We start from the raw sequence: 14,019 nt of genomic DNA, 5'->3' as shown, positions 1-14,019 counted from the left end.
TGACATTTAACGGCATTTGTAATTTTACATTTGATATGTGGAGACTTTCTTAATGGGGATATATTTGACAGATGAAATACTTGAAATAGTTGATTAAATGAAGTCTCTGGCTAAATGGGGCCATGATTGAGGCTCAATTCCTTGTTGGTACTTAACTTTGCTCTTGCAAGTCGGAGTTGCTTTCTGTCGCTGAGTATTAAAGTTTTTTGTTCTTATATGATGAAGCTTTTAGTTTGAGGTAATGTAGCCACAATGCTGGTATTGTCTTGATGACTTTTGTTTCCTTTTGAGTTTGGTTAGCAGTTGTGGTTTGTCAGCTTGGAGTGTAGCTACGGTGTCTGCCCACCCATTGCTTTATCTTGTAAGATCAGTTTCTTAGGTTGGGTGAGAATAACAGGGCTTGTGCTTGTTTTGCCCTCAGTGGAAGGGACCTCAAGTGATGCTGGGGGTATCTAAAGGTGATAAGGGCTGGATCATTCTAGAAGATGAGGAAGTTTGGGAATCACTGCACTGTGATGCTTCATCCGATGTGGAGCTGCTCTAGGGCTGCATGGTGCTTCCCCAGCACAGCTGATATAGGGATCTTTATGTTGTGTTGTGGTCATTGTGTTGTGCTGTGGTCACCCTGCTGGTAAACCCCTTGGGAGTACTTCTGCCAGTGCCTTACCTGCCTCTTCCTCCCCTCTTCACGCTGTTACCAAGCTCAGGCTGTGCTCTGCCTGGCTGGTCCCAGCCTGCATCCAGGCACAACCGAGGTGCTGGCACATGGAGTTACACCTGAGCACAGGCAAGTCTGGTGGTGTAGACTCCACACACAGAAAACCAGCGTGATTCCTCCAGACATGGGTCTGTTCCTAGAGTAAGAGCGTTCATGAGATGTCGTGCCTGAGATGATGCTTGTGTCACAGACGCTCTTCTGGCTGCATGTCCTGACCACTGATAAATGAGAGTTTACTGCTCAAAACCACCCTTGCTTAGAGAGACATGTGGCAGGAGTCAGATTCCTCCCCCTTTCCTGCTTTCAGGCTTCCAGTTTGGTGTTAGCCCTTGAGGAAAATGACAGAAGAAATATTGGAAGTGGCATTTTAATGATTTTTAACCTCATCTGTGGAGTTAATGTTATTCTCAAGGTCATTTAATCACAGACTTTTTTCTTGAGAGGTGTGCTGGTACCGTATGTTCTAAGTAGAATCCCAGACTGGTTTGGGTTGGAAGGGATCCTAAAGGTCATCCAGTTCCAACCCCCTCGCATGGGGTAGAACACCTTCTACTTTAATGGTCTTCAACATTAAGTAGTCTTAATCTGCTCGTTCTAACTCGAGACACAGGTTTTATACATGAGGGAAGAAGTGGTGTTTAGTTTTGGCTTTCATATTGAATTTTGGGGCATGAAAATGAACAGGTACGTTGGTGGGTTTGCAGTTTCCCAGTGTGAAACTCCAACTGGTCACCACGTAGGTGGCAGTTGATGAAATTAAGGCCAGGTCTATGTTAGCTTTGGGCTGGAACTTTTGAGACTAGATGGAGGTAACGTTTTGTGGGCCGAATTGAGTGTGTTCGGGAGGGTGTGCTGTGGGCTATTAGAGATTTCTTCCTTTCGGTACCTCTGGGTGGGTACCATCCCACAAACCGACCCTGCTGGGTTTGGCGTCCCCTCCTGCCCATCACCAAGGATTTGGGGTTGTGTACCTTCCTAAACATCCCCACCCCTGGCTGAAACGAGATGTCAGGAAGGAAGGGAGGAGCGTGCAATGATTCATCTCACTTCAAACCGTAGACATGAACTTCTTGTTTGAGTCCATGGCTTCCCTTTCTCCCCCCGTGTTGGCGTGGTCCCTGTTTGCCATGCTGATCATGCTGCTGGCCTGCTCTGCAGAGCGTGTGTGCACCAGCAGATCTGCAGGAGAGAGCTGCAGTTTATAAACATATTTAAGGAAGTATTATAAAAACCACATAAATCTGGAGTGCTGCAAATAGGAGGTGACCTTTCCCTGCTTAACACAGTGGCTGAGAAAAGAGGGTTGGGGTAGTGCGAAAGCGGTGGAGAAATTGAATCCATGGTGCCTTTTTTATTGTTCCTTCTGTATTGCTGGTGCTATATTTAGAAGCTTACATCACTTCGGGGATGATGACAGTCTCTGCCCTCCCTCTCCCGCTCCCTCCCGCTCTCCCTCGCTCCCTCCCTTAGGATGTAGTGTGTTTTCCTACTACTTGTGAGTCTTACAGATCTTTGGGTAGGATTTTTCTCCAGCCTGTTAGTAAGTGCTGCTGTGGAAAGTGATGTTTGTAAGGATGCGGTCACACCATGGAATGTCCCCCTGAAGGGGGAACAGGCACCGCTTTCCCTGCCTCTGCTTCCCAGAAGGGTCAGGAACAGGGTGGAGAGTTGGAATGTTTTCCTTTTGTTTTTCTTTTCCCCTTTCAACAGGGATTCCTGAGAAGCCCTAACGAGGGGCAAACCCTGCAGCAAAAGTGCAGTGATTCGTCATGATGCTGAAGTCAAATGGCGGGGAGCAGCCAGAGGAGCGTGCCAGTGACACGGAATGAGCCGTGCCAGCACAGCCAGGGCTGCATCCAGCTCACGCTGCAGCTGGCTCTGCCTGCATCCACCCGCCTTTCCCAAAACACTCCAAGCACTCACACACATTGAAATAACCTCTCGATGCAGGTGCCCTTAATGCTGAAATATTTCTGCATTACGCTGGCAGTTCCCACTCACAAAACTGTGTTAGAATGAATTATTTTAGCCTGGCCCATCTTTGCCCGTGTGTGTGCAGTGACAGATTGCTTTCCAAGCAGCTGGCCTCCTTCCCCAGCTCCCATTGTGCGCTCCGAGGCAGGATGCTACCTTCGCTGCTGTGCTCTAAATGGGGGGTATGAAGAAGTGAAGGTACCAGCGCATAGCTGGGTGCTGCAGCAGCAGCAGGGGACAGCGTGCCAGTGGTCACGGGGGACAGGGGGACAGACATCCCTGACCCAGGCCCCTCGGCTCGCCGGTGGCTTCTGCCTTTTCAGCCGCGATGGCTTTGAGCTCGGCGCTGTCCTCCCGCCGGCACGGCACAATGGGCTTTTCTTTCCCTGATGGATCAGGAGAAGTCGTGCTGCTTGACAGGTCCCTTGCTGTCAGCCGCGAGGGCTCCGCTTTTGCGGAACTTCACTTTGTGGTGTCCTTAAATGAGGCTCTGATCCTGCTGAACGTGCGTTTAAATTATGAAAGGCCTTTCTACCCTTCTAAAAACATCCCATTTTTCAGTGACTTGCTCTTGTTAGGCGATTAGAACATGCAGATTTATTCAACAGTCGGCAGGATTCACATAGCAGTAGGGGAGGATAAAGGGAATGATGTGTAGAGATGTATGGAGTGGTATTTCAAGCATGGAAAGAAATCGTTGTGAAGAAACAAAGACCACCTTTAATTCAGAGGCTGTGGACCGCAGGGGTTTTTCCTTAAGATGCTCTGAAAACTTGGAATCTGTGTTAGAAATAAGACTGGTGATTTACTGTCTGCGATTCCGCCCGATGCTGCAGTTCTTCCCAAGTATTGTGACTGCTATGGAGCAGCCTTTGTACGGGATCATTTGTTCTTTCCATCTCCCAGTCGCTCCAGTTTTGAGATGTATAAAACCAGCTGATGTATAGCAACTTACAGCGTGTGCTGCAGGGAGCTGGGGCTGCAGCCATGCGTGTGTTAAAAACCCAAGCCCTAAAGGGAACGGGAATGAGTGTGTGTGGGGGGGGGATGCCCCAGAAGCCGGGGTGTGGAACTGGGTCAGGTTTTCCCGGTGCTCGGGGCTGGGGCAGAGGCGGCCGCAGCCCCCCGGGACCTGCGGTGCTGCCGTTGCCGCTCATTGGCGGGACGGCCGGAGCGATGATGTCATCTCCACTTAAAGGCAAAACTGGAAGGAAATGGGATTTTGTTCCCATTATTGAGCCCGTGTTTACCGTCGTTGTGAAATCCCGGCGTCCCTGCCAGGATCCCCGGTGGGATGGAGCCCGTGCCCGCTGCGGCGGGTTTAAGTCGCGGGTGGGAGACGGATGCGTGCTCGCTTAGCCAGGGATGGAGTAGGTGTGCTATCGGTGGGCGTGCAGGCAGGGAGAGGTTTCCTTTAGCTGGGTGGGATTTCTCTTCCCTTTGCTATCAATTGTGATGACTGTAACACAGGTAACGCTGCCTGAAAGTACTTGAGTGCTCATTGCTGCTGAAGGTTGATCAGTTTGATGTTGAAGATGCTTCTGAATGCAGTTTTGTGAATTATGAGAAGGGATGCAGTACAGTCACTGCAAGGTGAAGCTGACGTGTCTAGCCTATTGTTCAGTATTGGAGGAACAGGAAAAGAAACAGCTATTTGTATAGCTGCTGTGGTGCATTTTGGAGATCTGAAGTAATTACTTTTAATTAATTAACTAATTAGCTTTTAATAAAATAGACTCTGCGTTTGTACATTTTGCAAATGGAGGAATGCAGTTCAAATATTCCTTCAAATACAAAATAAACCCAGTAATATTTATGATGCATGTGTTATTATTTTCATTATCTGATAGAAGTTAGGTAAATTCAGACATTTAATACCAGTTATTGTTTTTTCCTTTCAGACAGTTTTAGGAAGGGGAAGGCTATTTTCTTAGTTCAGGTGCAGCTCCCAGCATCACTTGGCTTATCTGCTGGGAAGAATTCAACTTCTGGATGACTGCTGAAGGGAGCTGTTGGTTTGAGGTGGGGTGGGGGGTCCTCTTGGTATAACTTGGCATCACAAATGTGAGAATCTTCATCCATGTGTTGGATCCCTTGGCACAGTAATCGGAATAAGGGATTTTTGGCTCTAGTAGCCCCCGGCTCACTTTGGAAGCTTCTATACAGGAGGTTGTGGCTATCAGTCATAGTTTTGTCTTGGGAGAATCACCCTCAAGTCTGATGCAGACCGGGAATAATGAGATACATGGTGATGAAGATGCTTTCCAAAGAAAGGAATACAGAAGCAGTGAGTGCCCTTCTTGTAGCTGAAGTAGATGATCCAGAGTCCTAAATAATGGCTTTCACAGAGCCAGCACCCCTGGTCCCCTCCCTCTTCCGTGCTTTCCTCCCTCCTTGCACGGTAGCAGAAGTCATTTGCCTTCTAGGAATGGAAAGCACGGCGGCAGCCCTGGCTCCAAGGTGTGGGATCTCGTAGGTGCTTCCTGGGAGCAGCTCTCCAGCAGGCTGGGCTGCCTTCCAAGGCACGGAGCTGCTTGCAAATATTGCAGCTTTTAGCACCAAAGAGAAAGGATCAATCTCCACTGACTACAGCAGAATTAAGGCAGTTTTGGTTAGAAACAGAATTGGTCTTAATTGAGGGGAAAAAAAAACCCAACCCACCCACCGAAACTTTTAACGTGGCTTCAGAAAGAGATTAAATGATGAGAATTATAAATGCCACCCTCCAATAAGAAATTTACTTCTCATTCCAGACAGAAATCTCCTCGTGAGTGTATAGGATGAGATAAAAACCTTGAGCCTGTGGTATGACATACATCCATGAAAGCAGGAATTGTTTTGTTGTGAGCTGGTGCTGGGTGTATCTGTATGTGCATGCATGCGAACGGCTGCAGGTATTTATTGTACTCATTTCTAAATCTGGGGGCAGAGATGAGGAATAATCCACGTAAATACTGTGGAAAGTGTTAATAGATGCATGTGGTTCGTTTAAAAAATGATTTAGAGAAAGAAACATATTGAGAGTTCCAACATATGCATGAATAGATCATAAAAGGATATAAAATGCAATGCAGGGGGGTTTGCTGAGCAGTTGCTGTACCGATCTGTGTGTTTATATCAGGTCAATAAAGATGCTCTGTTGGCTGCATCTGCAGCTCCAGTAGCCAATTGATCTAATGCAGTTTCTAAAGGCTTTCTATACAGGTGATGTCATCCTTTTAGCTCCGTTCCCCTCCCACTCTCTTTCCTCCTTATTAGATATTTCATCTTGCTGCGGAGCATCCAATCGATGGGAGCTTCTCCTGAGGGAGCTGCTGAGAAGCAAGCAAAGATAGTAGGAATTAGGACTCCAGCAGTCAGGCTTGCTGTAGCCATGGATGTACTATTTTGTTGTGCGTTACAGAGATGTTTTAATTGGAAAAGCTAGGCGTGGATTAACCGTGGGGTCCGACTGATGCATTAGAATACTGAGCAACACTGCAGAGTTGTAAACTGCATTAAAACAAGAGGAGGAAGGGGGGGGGGGGGGGGGGGGAGCAGAAGAGAAAAGGGTTTGTATTGCAGAGGCTTTAATAGATTCCACAGAGCAAACCTGTTAGAGCATTAATATTGGAGCTACAATCTGGACACTAATCGAATTTTTGCACTTATGACGGACAAGAGTATAAAGAAGAAACTTTAATACCCAGGCTGTGGGATTCCCGGATCGCCTGAGATGCTGAAGAACCGTGCAGGATTCCAGCTACAGTATGAATGTGAAGTTCCCGAAAAGTGGACCCGAAGATAAGCCACTTGCCAATTCATTTGAGTGAAGAGAAAAAAGGGAATTTGAAGAATTCATATGTCACCTTTTGATGCATTGTTGCTTTAACCTGCAGTTCTAATCCATTTCAGCATTAATTCCATTTTAGCAGCACTTTTCGGGCGCATGCCTCTTGCCTGGGGGAACGGATGGCTATTTGTATTTGAAAAGCCAGGAAACATTTTGATTTCAATTTCTGTGCTTGTTAGAACTGGAACATTTTCATAGGGCTTGCTGCTGCTGCTAACTCACTGCGATACTGAAAACTCCTCAGCTATAGTGGAAGCTGTAATTGAATTCAGTGTGAAATTCAAGCCTGAGAAGTTGCATACATGTATGTTTGCTGCTTTGGTTTATGATTGTTACAGAGGATCCAGAAGGGATTTTGCTCAATATTTTCCTTCCTTGGCTTTTATTTGAGGAAATAAACTTTTTCCCCCTCCCCAGCCTAAGACATGGCTTTTCTTGTTCGATGTTACGCCAACTGCCTGCAACCGTGGGCCTCCAAAGTAAGTAAGATTTTGTCTGTGCTGCATTCCTCTGCCATGTATTGACAACCGTGGTGCTGTTTGAATGTTCCCTTCTCTGAGCGACACGCGGGGGTTTGAGATGCCGGACTCTGCATGGGCTCTTCTGGTGGAATCCTTTCCAAACAGAAAGGGGGGACCTTGAAATCTTGGGGTTTGCTTTAGGTACCAGTAGCTTACAAATGAACAGGAACCATGAAAAAGATGCTGTTTCCTTATGAAGTGTCTAAAGCTTGCTTTTTAGCCTAGAAATATGAAGCAAGTGTTACTGAAGCGTGGCATTTTTGTGACTGCTTGTTTTTTGCTAACTTGGAAATATTGCTGTGCAGACCCACTGATGCTCTAATTCCCAAGCTGTGTGAAGCTGTCCTGCTTGTTCCCTTTGTGCAGCACTGTGGAATTGGTTATTATTTAGCTGAACTATGTAATTGCAATTAGCTTTAAAGGACACAAATAACTGTGTGTGTCTGAAGATGCAGTGTGTTTGTGAGACTGGGGAGGGAAGGGTGTCCCTCTTAAGGGAGGTAATGAAATCTAGAACATTCGGGCAAAGTCACCTATTGAGATAAAAGCCTTTAAAAACTGTTTGTCAGACTCTCACTATTTGGTTTGCTCAGTCAGGAAATCAGCTGAGTTGCTGGTATTTTATTAATGCTACTGCTAAGAAGCAGGCACCTAAGACGTGGGAATTGGCTTTCAAACCGGAGGCCAGGCGTGTATTCTGTATTATTTATTACTCTTTTGTATTTATATTGCAGTTTATGCAGGCAGGAATAAAGACTGTGCAACTTCCTTGCATGTGAAGCCAGCAGGGTCTGGAGGCAGTGGGCACAATCCCTGTGCTCTTGACATCACGAGATGCGGCATTGACTTTGGAGCAAGAAATTTGCTCTTGACTTTGGTCCCCAAAAGTTTAGAGCCTGTGTGACATAGTGTGGGGGAGGAGAGAGCTGGGTGTGCAGAGTCTCTGTGCAGGATGGCTCTCCCTGTTGGGTTATGTCTCATCAGTAAATGGAAGCTCACAGTGCATAAGGGTTAAAGTGCCGGGCTTTAGGGTTTCCATGTGCAGTTGCCAAAGTCAGTGTGTGAGTATGCAGGCTTACGTGTTGGTGAATTTTGGCTGTTTCATGTGTGCTGAGTCCACCCCATCATCCAGTGAAGGAGCTGCTGGTGCTCAACTGCCTTGAGGGGTAGATGGGCTCCGTCTGCTCATCTCGGGTAATTGCAGCTCCTCACTTTGGAGTTCCTGCTGGCAGAGGTTGGCCTGATTGTATCATCATCATGTCTCAAGTAGACTCTTCTGCTGCCTTCCCTTCCTGCTCTGTAGACATTACGTATGAAAGGATGAGTTTACTTAAGCTCAGCTTAGCCGCACCACCCTTATTAAGGAGGTCTGAAAGTGTCATTGCTTAAAAAAATGGGAATGCTTAGTCACGTTGGTGCTTCAGCTGAGCTTGCTCCTTCCCTAGGGTTTGGGGCCAGTGAAAAACCACAAAAAAACCACCTACCCTATGCTCAAATGGGGCTTTGGTAAAGTAATGATGTAAAATATGGTGAAGGTTTTTGCCCCCCTTTGTCAGCTCTGGGGATGGTAGCCAGTGGATTGCTGCCATGCCAGTCAAGCCATTTAGTCGCCCATTTAGTATTCATAGATATAATGGTATAAATATTGGGGATGGGGAGGTTTGGTTTTTCTTTTTTTAATGGCTGATGAAAATTGGTGTAACTGGGTTTGCATTCCAATCATAGCTAAAAGTTCTTTATCTTTAAAACCCCAAAAGCACCTGTGGTCCCCTTTTGCAAAACCCACAAAGCCCCCCAAAGCTCCCTCAACCCCCCATAAACTTTTAAACTGAGCATTTCGTGGTGTTCTGCAATGCTGAAGAGGACTGTGCGAAGGATTAAACACACTGATGATGAGCTGAGCTATGTCTGAGTTTGTTCCATTTGGCTTGATCTGAGCTTTGTACCACAGATCCGTCTCTGACGGGTGCTTATAATAATACATATACATATAGCAAAGTAACTGATGTCAGATTTCTAAATGTGCAACTTCATAACTTCTAGCTTGAAAATGTCAGGTATTTATGGTACTGTTTTGAACCTAGAACAGTTTCTTGCCACAGAGCAGTGAACATCTGATTTATCATTTGCTTTCTCAGTGCTTAAATTAACAATTTCTTACATTTCTGGAGATACTTGTCCCAGAACGTTTTTCATTAGTTGCCTTTAAACTGGTATGGGACAATAGTCTGAAAATGGGCTCTTGACTCAGTTGTAATTAGAGCTGTTCTGAGCGTGGTGGTGTAATGGTACCTCGATTCAATCAGAGCAAAATGAAGTCACGTTTTGTATGACTAATCAGACAGGTAAGCTTTGGTCAAGGTATCCAAGGGGGAAAGTACTGCTGAAGTTTAGCCTTGACCTGAGGAGGCTGACTTGTGTGGCTGTGGAGTGACCTGCAGCAGCAGCTTTAGGAGCTCTGGAAGATGCTCCCTGGGTAGAAGGGATGTCTGCACTGGGTTGCATCGTGCACACATCTCCCAGAGACTCTGTTGCTTTTGGCTTCCAAAAGCAAAAGGGACAGAGTAGACTTCAGTAATCAGTGCCATCTATTTTCCTGCCTAAAGAGCTACTAAAAGGAGGATAAGCTGGGAGAGCTGTGAGCATTGTGTATGAACCTTTCAGCCCTTCCAACAGCTTCTTGTAGAGGTCAACAGTGTTGCTCAAAGCTATGCTGATACTTGGAAACGTGTCCAGGAGAGGTCACCTTTGCTGGGAGCTCCTTTGCTGGGAGACGATGGTTGTTCCTCCATCAGTTTTGCCTGGAGGTACCAGTGGCAGGGGCAGAATGGCACATCAGAATGGTCTCTGCCCCAGAGACCGTACACCTTCTGGAATGCTTGACTTTGGGAGATGAGATGAATCATGGAATAGTTAGGTTGGAAAGGACCTTAAGATCAGATAGATAGATGCAGGCAGCTTAAAGCAAACATAGTGAGTATGATACGTAGCGAGGATGGTGACAAACAGCAATCAAAGCAGTCCCAGCTGTCAAACCACTGTGACTCTGGAGTAAAATGAAGCAAGGTGAAGGATCTTTGCATCAGACTGGTGAAGGTCTGCTTCCAAGGCTGGTTGTATTCACCAGGACAAGAGGCATTCAGTTTACACTCAATTCTTCTGATACCAGTGCAGTATTTTAAAGCAGAACATGTGAATAATTCAGATGTATCTCAGCAAGGTGCTGATCATCTTTGGAATTCTGATCATAACTTTCTCAGTGTCTGTTAAATTATCTGTAATGCACTTTGTGGTATTAGATTCTTAACCGTAGCTGCGTTATGAAGTCATTGGAAGGAGAGCTCGAAACTTAACGATTCAGATGTATATGGTTCTTCTGTAATAGAAATTTTATGCACAGCCTAACAATTTTCCAAGCCCAGACTGCATACACAGCTACCCTGTTTGTGTAGCAGGAGGGCCTGATGGGGAAAATAGGGAGTGATTGGATAATGGATCTACAGAGAATATTTAAAAGGGGATGCTTTTTGAGATAATGTGCTTTTTATAGAAAATAAGGGTTTCTGAATTAACATCTAAGCTTCTCAAATGTTTTTTTCCTGAAGGAAAACAGTTTCATTCAAGATCCCAGGTGCATGTTAAACTTGTCTTATGACAGTAGACAGTAATTTATTTCCTCTAGGCTTCAGTGGCGTTCTTCTCTCTGTTCTTTAGAGAAAATCTAATAATGCGAAGCATAATAACAAGATGCATTTGCTCTGTGAAAGTTTGTTTGGGTTAGAGCAGAAGACTTGGAGTCATTTTTCAGTCCCGTTCCTATTCCTGCTCCCCTATCACAGGCTTGTGATGCAGGTTTTAGTTATCCGTAAGTAAAATCAGTGTAACATCATCTGATTCCAAAGGGCATCGATCTGATCTCCAAGATCTTGAGTTGAAACCTTCATGCAGTTAAGGATTATTTTCAGCTCCTCAGAAGAAAAGCAGAGCTTGGATAGTGTGTCCTTGATTTGATTCCGTGTCATCCTTGTCTTTGCTAATGCACTTAGGTGGAAAGTAGCCCTGGTAGGATGAATTTTAAACGTTTTCAGTACAAATAGAATTAACTGATTCTCAGTCAATTTTGACAATGTCTTTGTTGTCCTCTTGGCCTTGCCTCTCTCTCCAGCCTTTCCTTGTCTGTACCTGTTTCTTCCAGCCCAGCACCTCATCATCACCCAGAGCAAGACCTGTGAGTGCTCCTCAACCCAAGTGTTCAAGTCCATGTGCAAGCACAGGCAGTGGGTGATTACCCTGTGAGCTCCTCTCTTCTGGTTCCTGGTGGTTCTCTTCCCTCCTGTGAGCTTCAGTTGCGTGGTTTAGCCCTCTACAGAGCTTTAGGAGTTTCAGCCAGCTCCTCAAGAGTATTTATGAGCTCTCCTATTCCATATTTTCTGATCTTTGCCCCTCCATGCCCTGCACAGGATTGCATCGCTTCTCTTTCATACTGCTTTTTAGGAGCAATGCCTCTTGTTACTCGGTACCCTGAACCCTGAGCATTTGGAGAGTGAGTGCTTGGATTGATGAATGATGATTTTTTTCCTTACAATTAATTAAAAGTTAAACTCTTTTCTAAACCAACTTCCATCAAACTTTTTAAATGCACTTTTTCCTTGATAGTTTAAGATAAAAATGGCTTAATACGAGCTGTGTGGCCATTTACTCTGGAAAAGCTGGATTTTCTTGTACTCCGGTATCTGTTAAGTTAAATGCAAGTACACATCATACTGGTTTTCAACAGAAAAAGCCTTTTCCTGAAGTATTGTTTTTATCAGAAATTGGCTCTTGATATGCAAATAACCACCTATCTTGAGTTCCTCCCAGGCTTTGTTTTAATCCTGCTTAGTTACAGTTCTGCTCAAGCTACAGCCCAGTTCCGAACCACCCTGTTTTGCTCCTCTCACTTCCACGAATACATTTCTTTCTGAATACAGAACGAAAACGTAGGTGGAAGATTGGTGTTTCTTTGGCTTTTTTGCATGGACCTGAGGTCCCCATTCTACAGCTCGGAGCTGTGAGGGAGCATGTTGCTCACAGCATTCGTGTCCACGCATCCTCACAGCCCTGTGAGCTGCATCCAGGAGCCGATTGCCACTTGGGGGTCATCCCAGTGAAGTGAGGCTGTAGCAGCCTGAGGATGTGTGAAGAGGAACCATCATCACCCCTGCATTTTACCAATCAGTGTATATAAGGGGTTATAAATTATTCAGCTGAGATGAAACGCGATGCAGGTTTGGCGTATGTGTGCCCTGCAGACCTGTCTCAGGATGAGAGAGAGCTCCCCACATGTCACACTGCTGCTGCCTGCGTGGTGCTGGAGTTGTAACGGCTTCTGTAAGGAGCTGAAGTTCTACAAGTCATAGCAGCACTTGCTGCTGCCACGGTTTGTGTTCTGCTGTGGTTATTTAGACAAGGCTCTCTTTAGTCTTGCACTGTATTAGTTTTCATTAAAATCTGAACTCTGCCATTGCAGATAAGCCTATTTGAACATTCCTGTTACATTTTCATAATAACAAAGCACAATTCTTGACACTTTAAAAGTGTTGTGCTAGGAATGGACCAGAGGTCATAGAATCACAGACTGGTTTGTGTTGGAACAGACCTTAGAGCTCACCCAATTCCAACCCCCTGCCATGGGCAGGGACACCTTCCACTGTTGCTCTGTATTAGTTGATGGTTGGAAAGCAAAAAAGAGGCAACGTGGGGTTTCCATGTTGGATATTCCCAGTGTTACGAGCTCCCATCAATGCTGGTACGTCTTTTTGCGGGTGAATTTTCAATGCACTTCTTCTCCAAAGCCGAGACGCTCGCGTGTCAGACTCTTAGCGTTATCGTGAGTTAAGGCATAGCAGTAATCTATAATTTAGACCTACGAAAACCAAATTAAAATTGCATTGCAGGCGTGGTTTAAGGCGACACCAGAATTTAGTTGGAGATTTTGTCCTCATGTCACCTTATTGTAACTAAGGAAACGTAATACTTGAGAGGATTTTATTTTCTCCGTGCTGTAGGAGCCGTGAAGACCAAGAAGCTCTTGGCTGCCAGAGGCATAGAAAAGCCTCTGGGGGTTTTTATTTCTTTAGATGTTTTTTTGTTCCGTTTTGGTTGGTTGGTTTAGGTTTTTGTTGTAAGCCTGGGGTTATTTTAAGAAGGCTCCAAGGGTTTCCAGGGCACTGCGAGGCTGTTGTGAATGGTATCAACTTGGTCATTATTTCGTTGAGCTTTGTGTCTATAGTACTGATAATGACTGGAGTGTGTATGTACTGTAGCTAATGAATTGAAACAAGTTTTGACATAACTATTGCCAGCGAGCCCATCTTTTGTATGTTTTAGAAAGGAAAGCGATCTGAAGTTGGTATAATTGGAGAGGCACCAGTTTTGTTTGCATGATGTTGTTGAAGGCTCCAGGATTTTGTCTGATCCTGTTGGGAAAACAGCTGATCCATCAGTTGGCTTTCGAAACAAAAAGACATCTTTGCTGCTCTTTAAAAATCTGAAGAAATCTTTTGTGCCACTGGTGGAACATCTGTGGTCTTGAAGGAGGAAATGGGTTTGTTTGCATTAAGTTAGCTGAGGACTGATGTCAGCATCGCTAATTCAGCTGGGCTCGTCTTACCCTCTCAGTGGATACCAAAGTGGCCACTTTCTGTATCTCAGAGGAGCAACTTTCTCCTCTCCCATTAACACAGCTCTAAGTGTATTTTAAACTGGAGCAGAATGTGAAAGGGGAACGTAAACCAGAGTGAATTTATATCAATCCTTGGGAAAAAAGGCTAATGAAAATTCAGCAAAATGACTTCAGAGAACTCCAGTTGGTTTTGGTGGTTTCTCATTATTTTGCTAGCAGGGTATGAGAGATGATTAAAACAATTCCCTTACTGATGCCAAGGAGAAACATCTGAGAGGTGGGGGTTTTTCTTTTCATTGTTTTGTCTTAG

The 14,019-nt window shown here is 45.2% G+C and overlaps 1 protein-coding gene across 8 annotated transcripts in view; it reads left to right on the top strand.

The window, feature by feature from the left end:
- Window positions 1–14,019, top strand: part of RAPGEF6 (Rap guanine nucleotide exchange factor 6) — a 113,770-nt gene that overhangs the window by 49,552 nt on the left and 50,199 nt on the right. Inside the window, exon 1 of one of the 8 annotated variants that reach the window (XM_061457074.1) lies at window positions 5,822–7,003. The exons of the other annotated variants lie outside the window; for them this stretch is intronic. Within the exon in view, the coding sequence (XP_061313058.1) occupies window positions 6,950–7,003 (54 nt within the window). The 5' untranslated portion in view covers window positions 5,822–6,949. Of the gene's footprint in view, window positions 1–5,821; window positions 7,004–14,019 lie in introns of those variants that run through there. 8 annotated transcript variants of the gene reach the window in all.

This window comes from Pezoporus flaviventris, unplaced genomic scaffold (genome assembly GCF_033815535.1).
Source record: "Pezoporus flaviventris isolate CSIRO_AGI_PZ_B2104156 unplaced genomic scaffold, CSIRO_AGI_Pfla_v1 ptg000023l, whole genome shotgun sequence".
NCBI lineage: Eukaryota > Metazoa > Chordata > Aves > Psittaciformes > Psittacidae > Pezoporus > Pezoporus flaviventris.
Note: the sequence above shows the minus strand (reverse complement) of the source record. Positions and strands in the feature narration are given on the sequence as shown.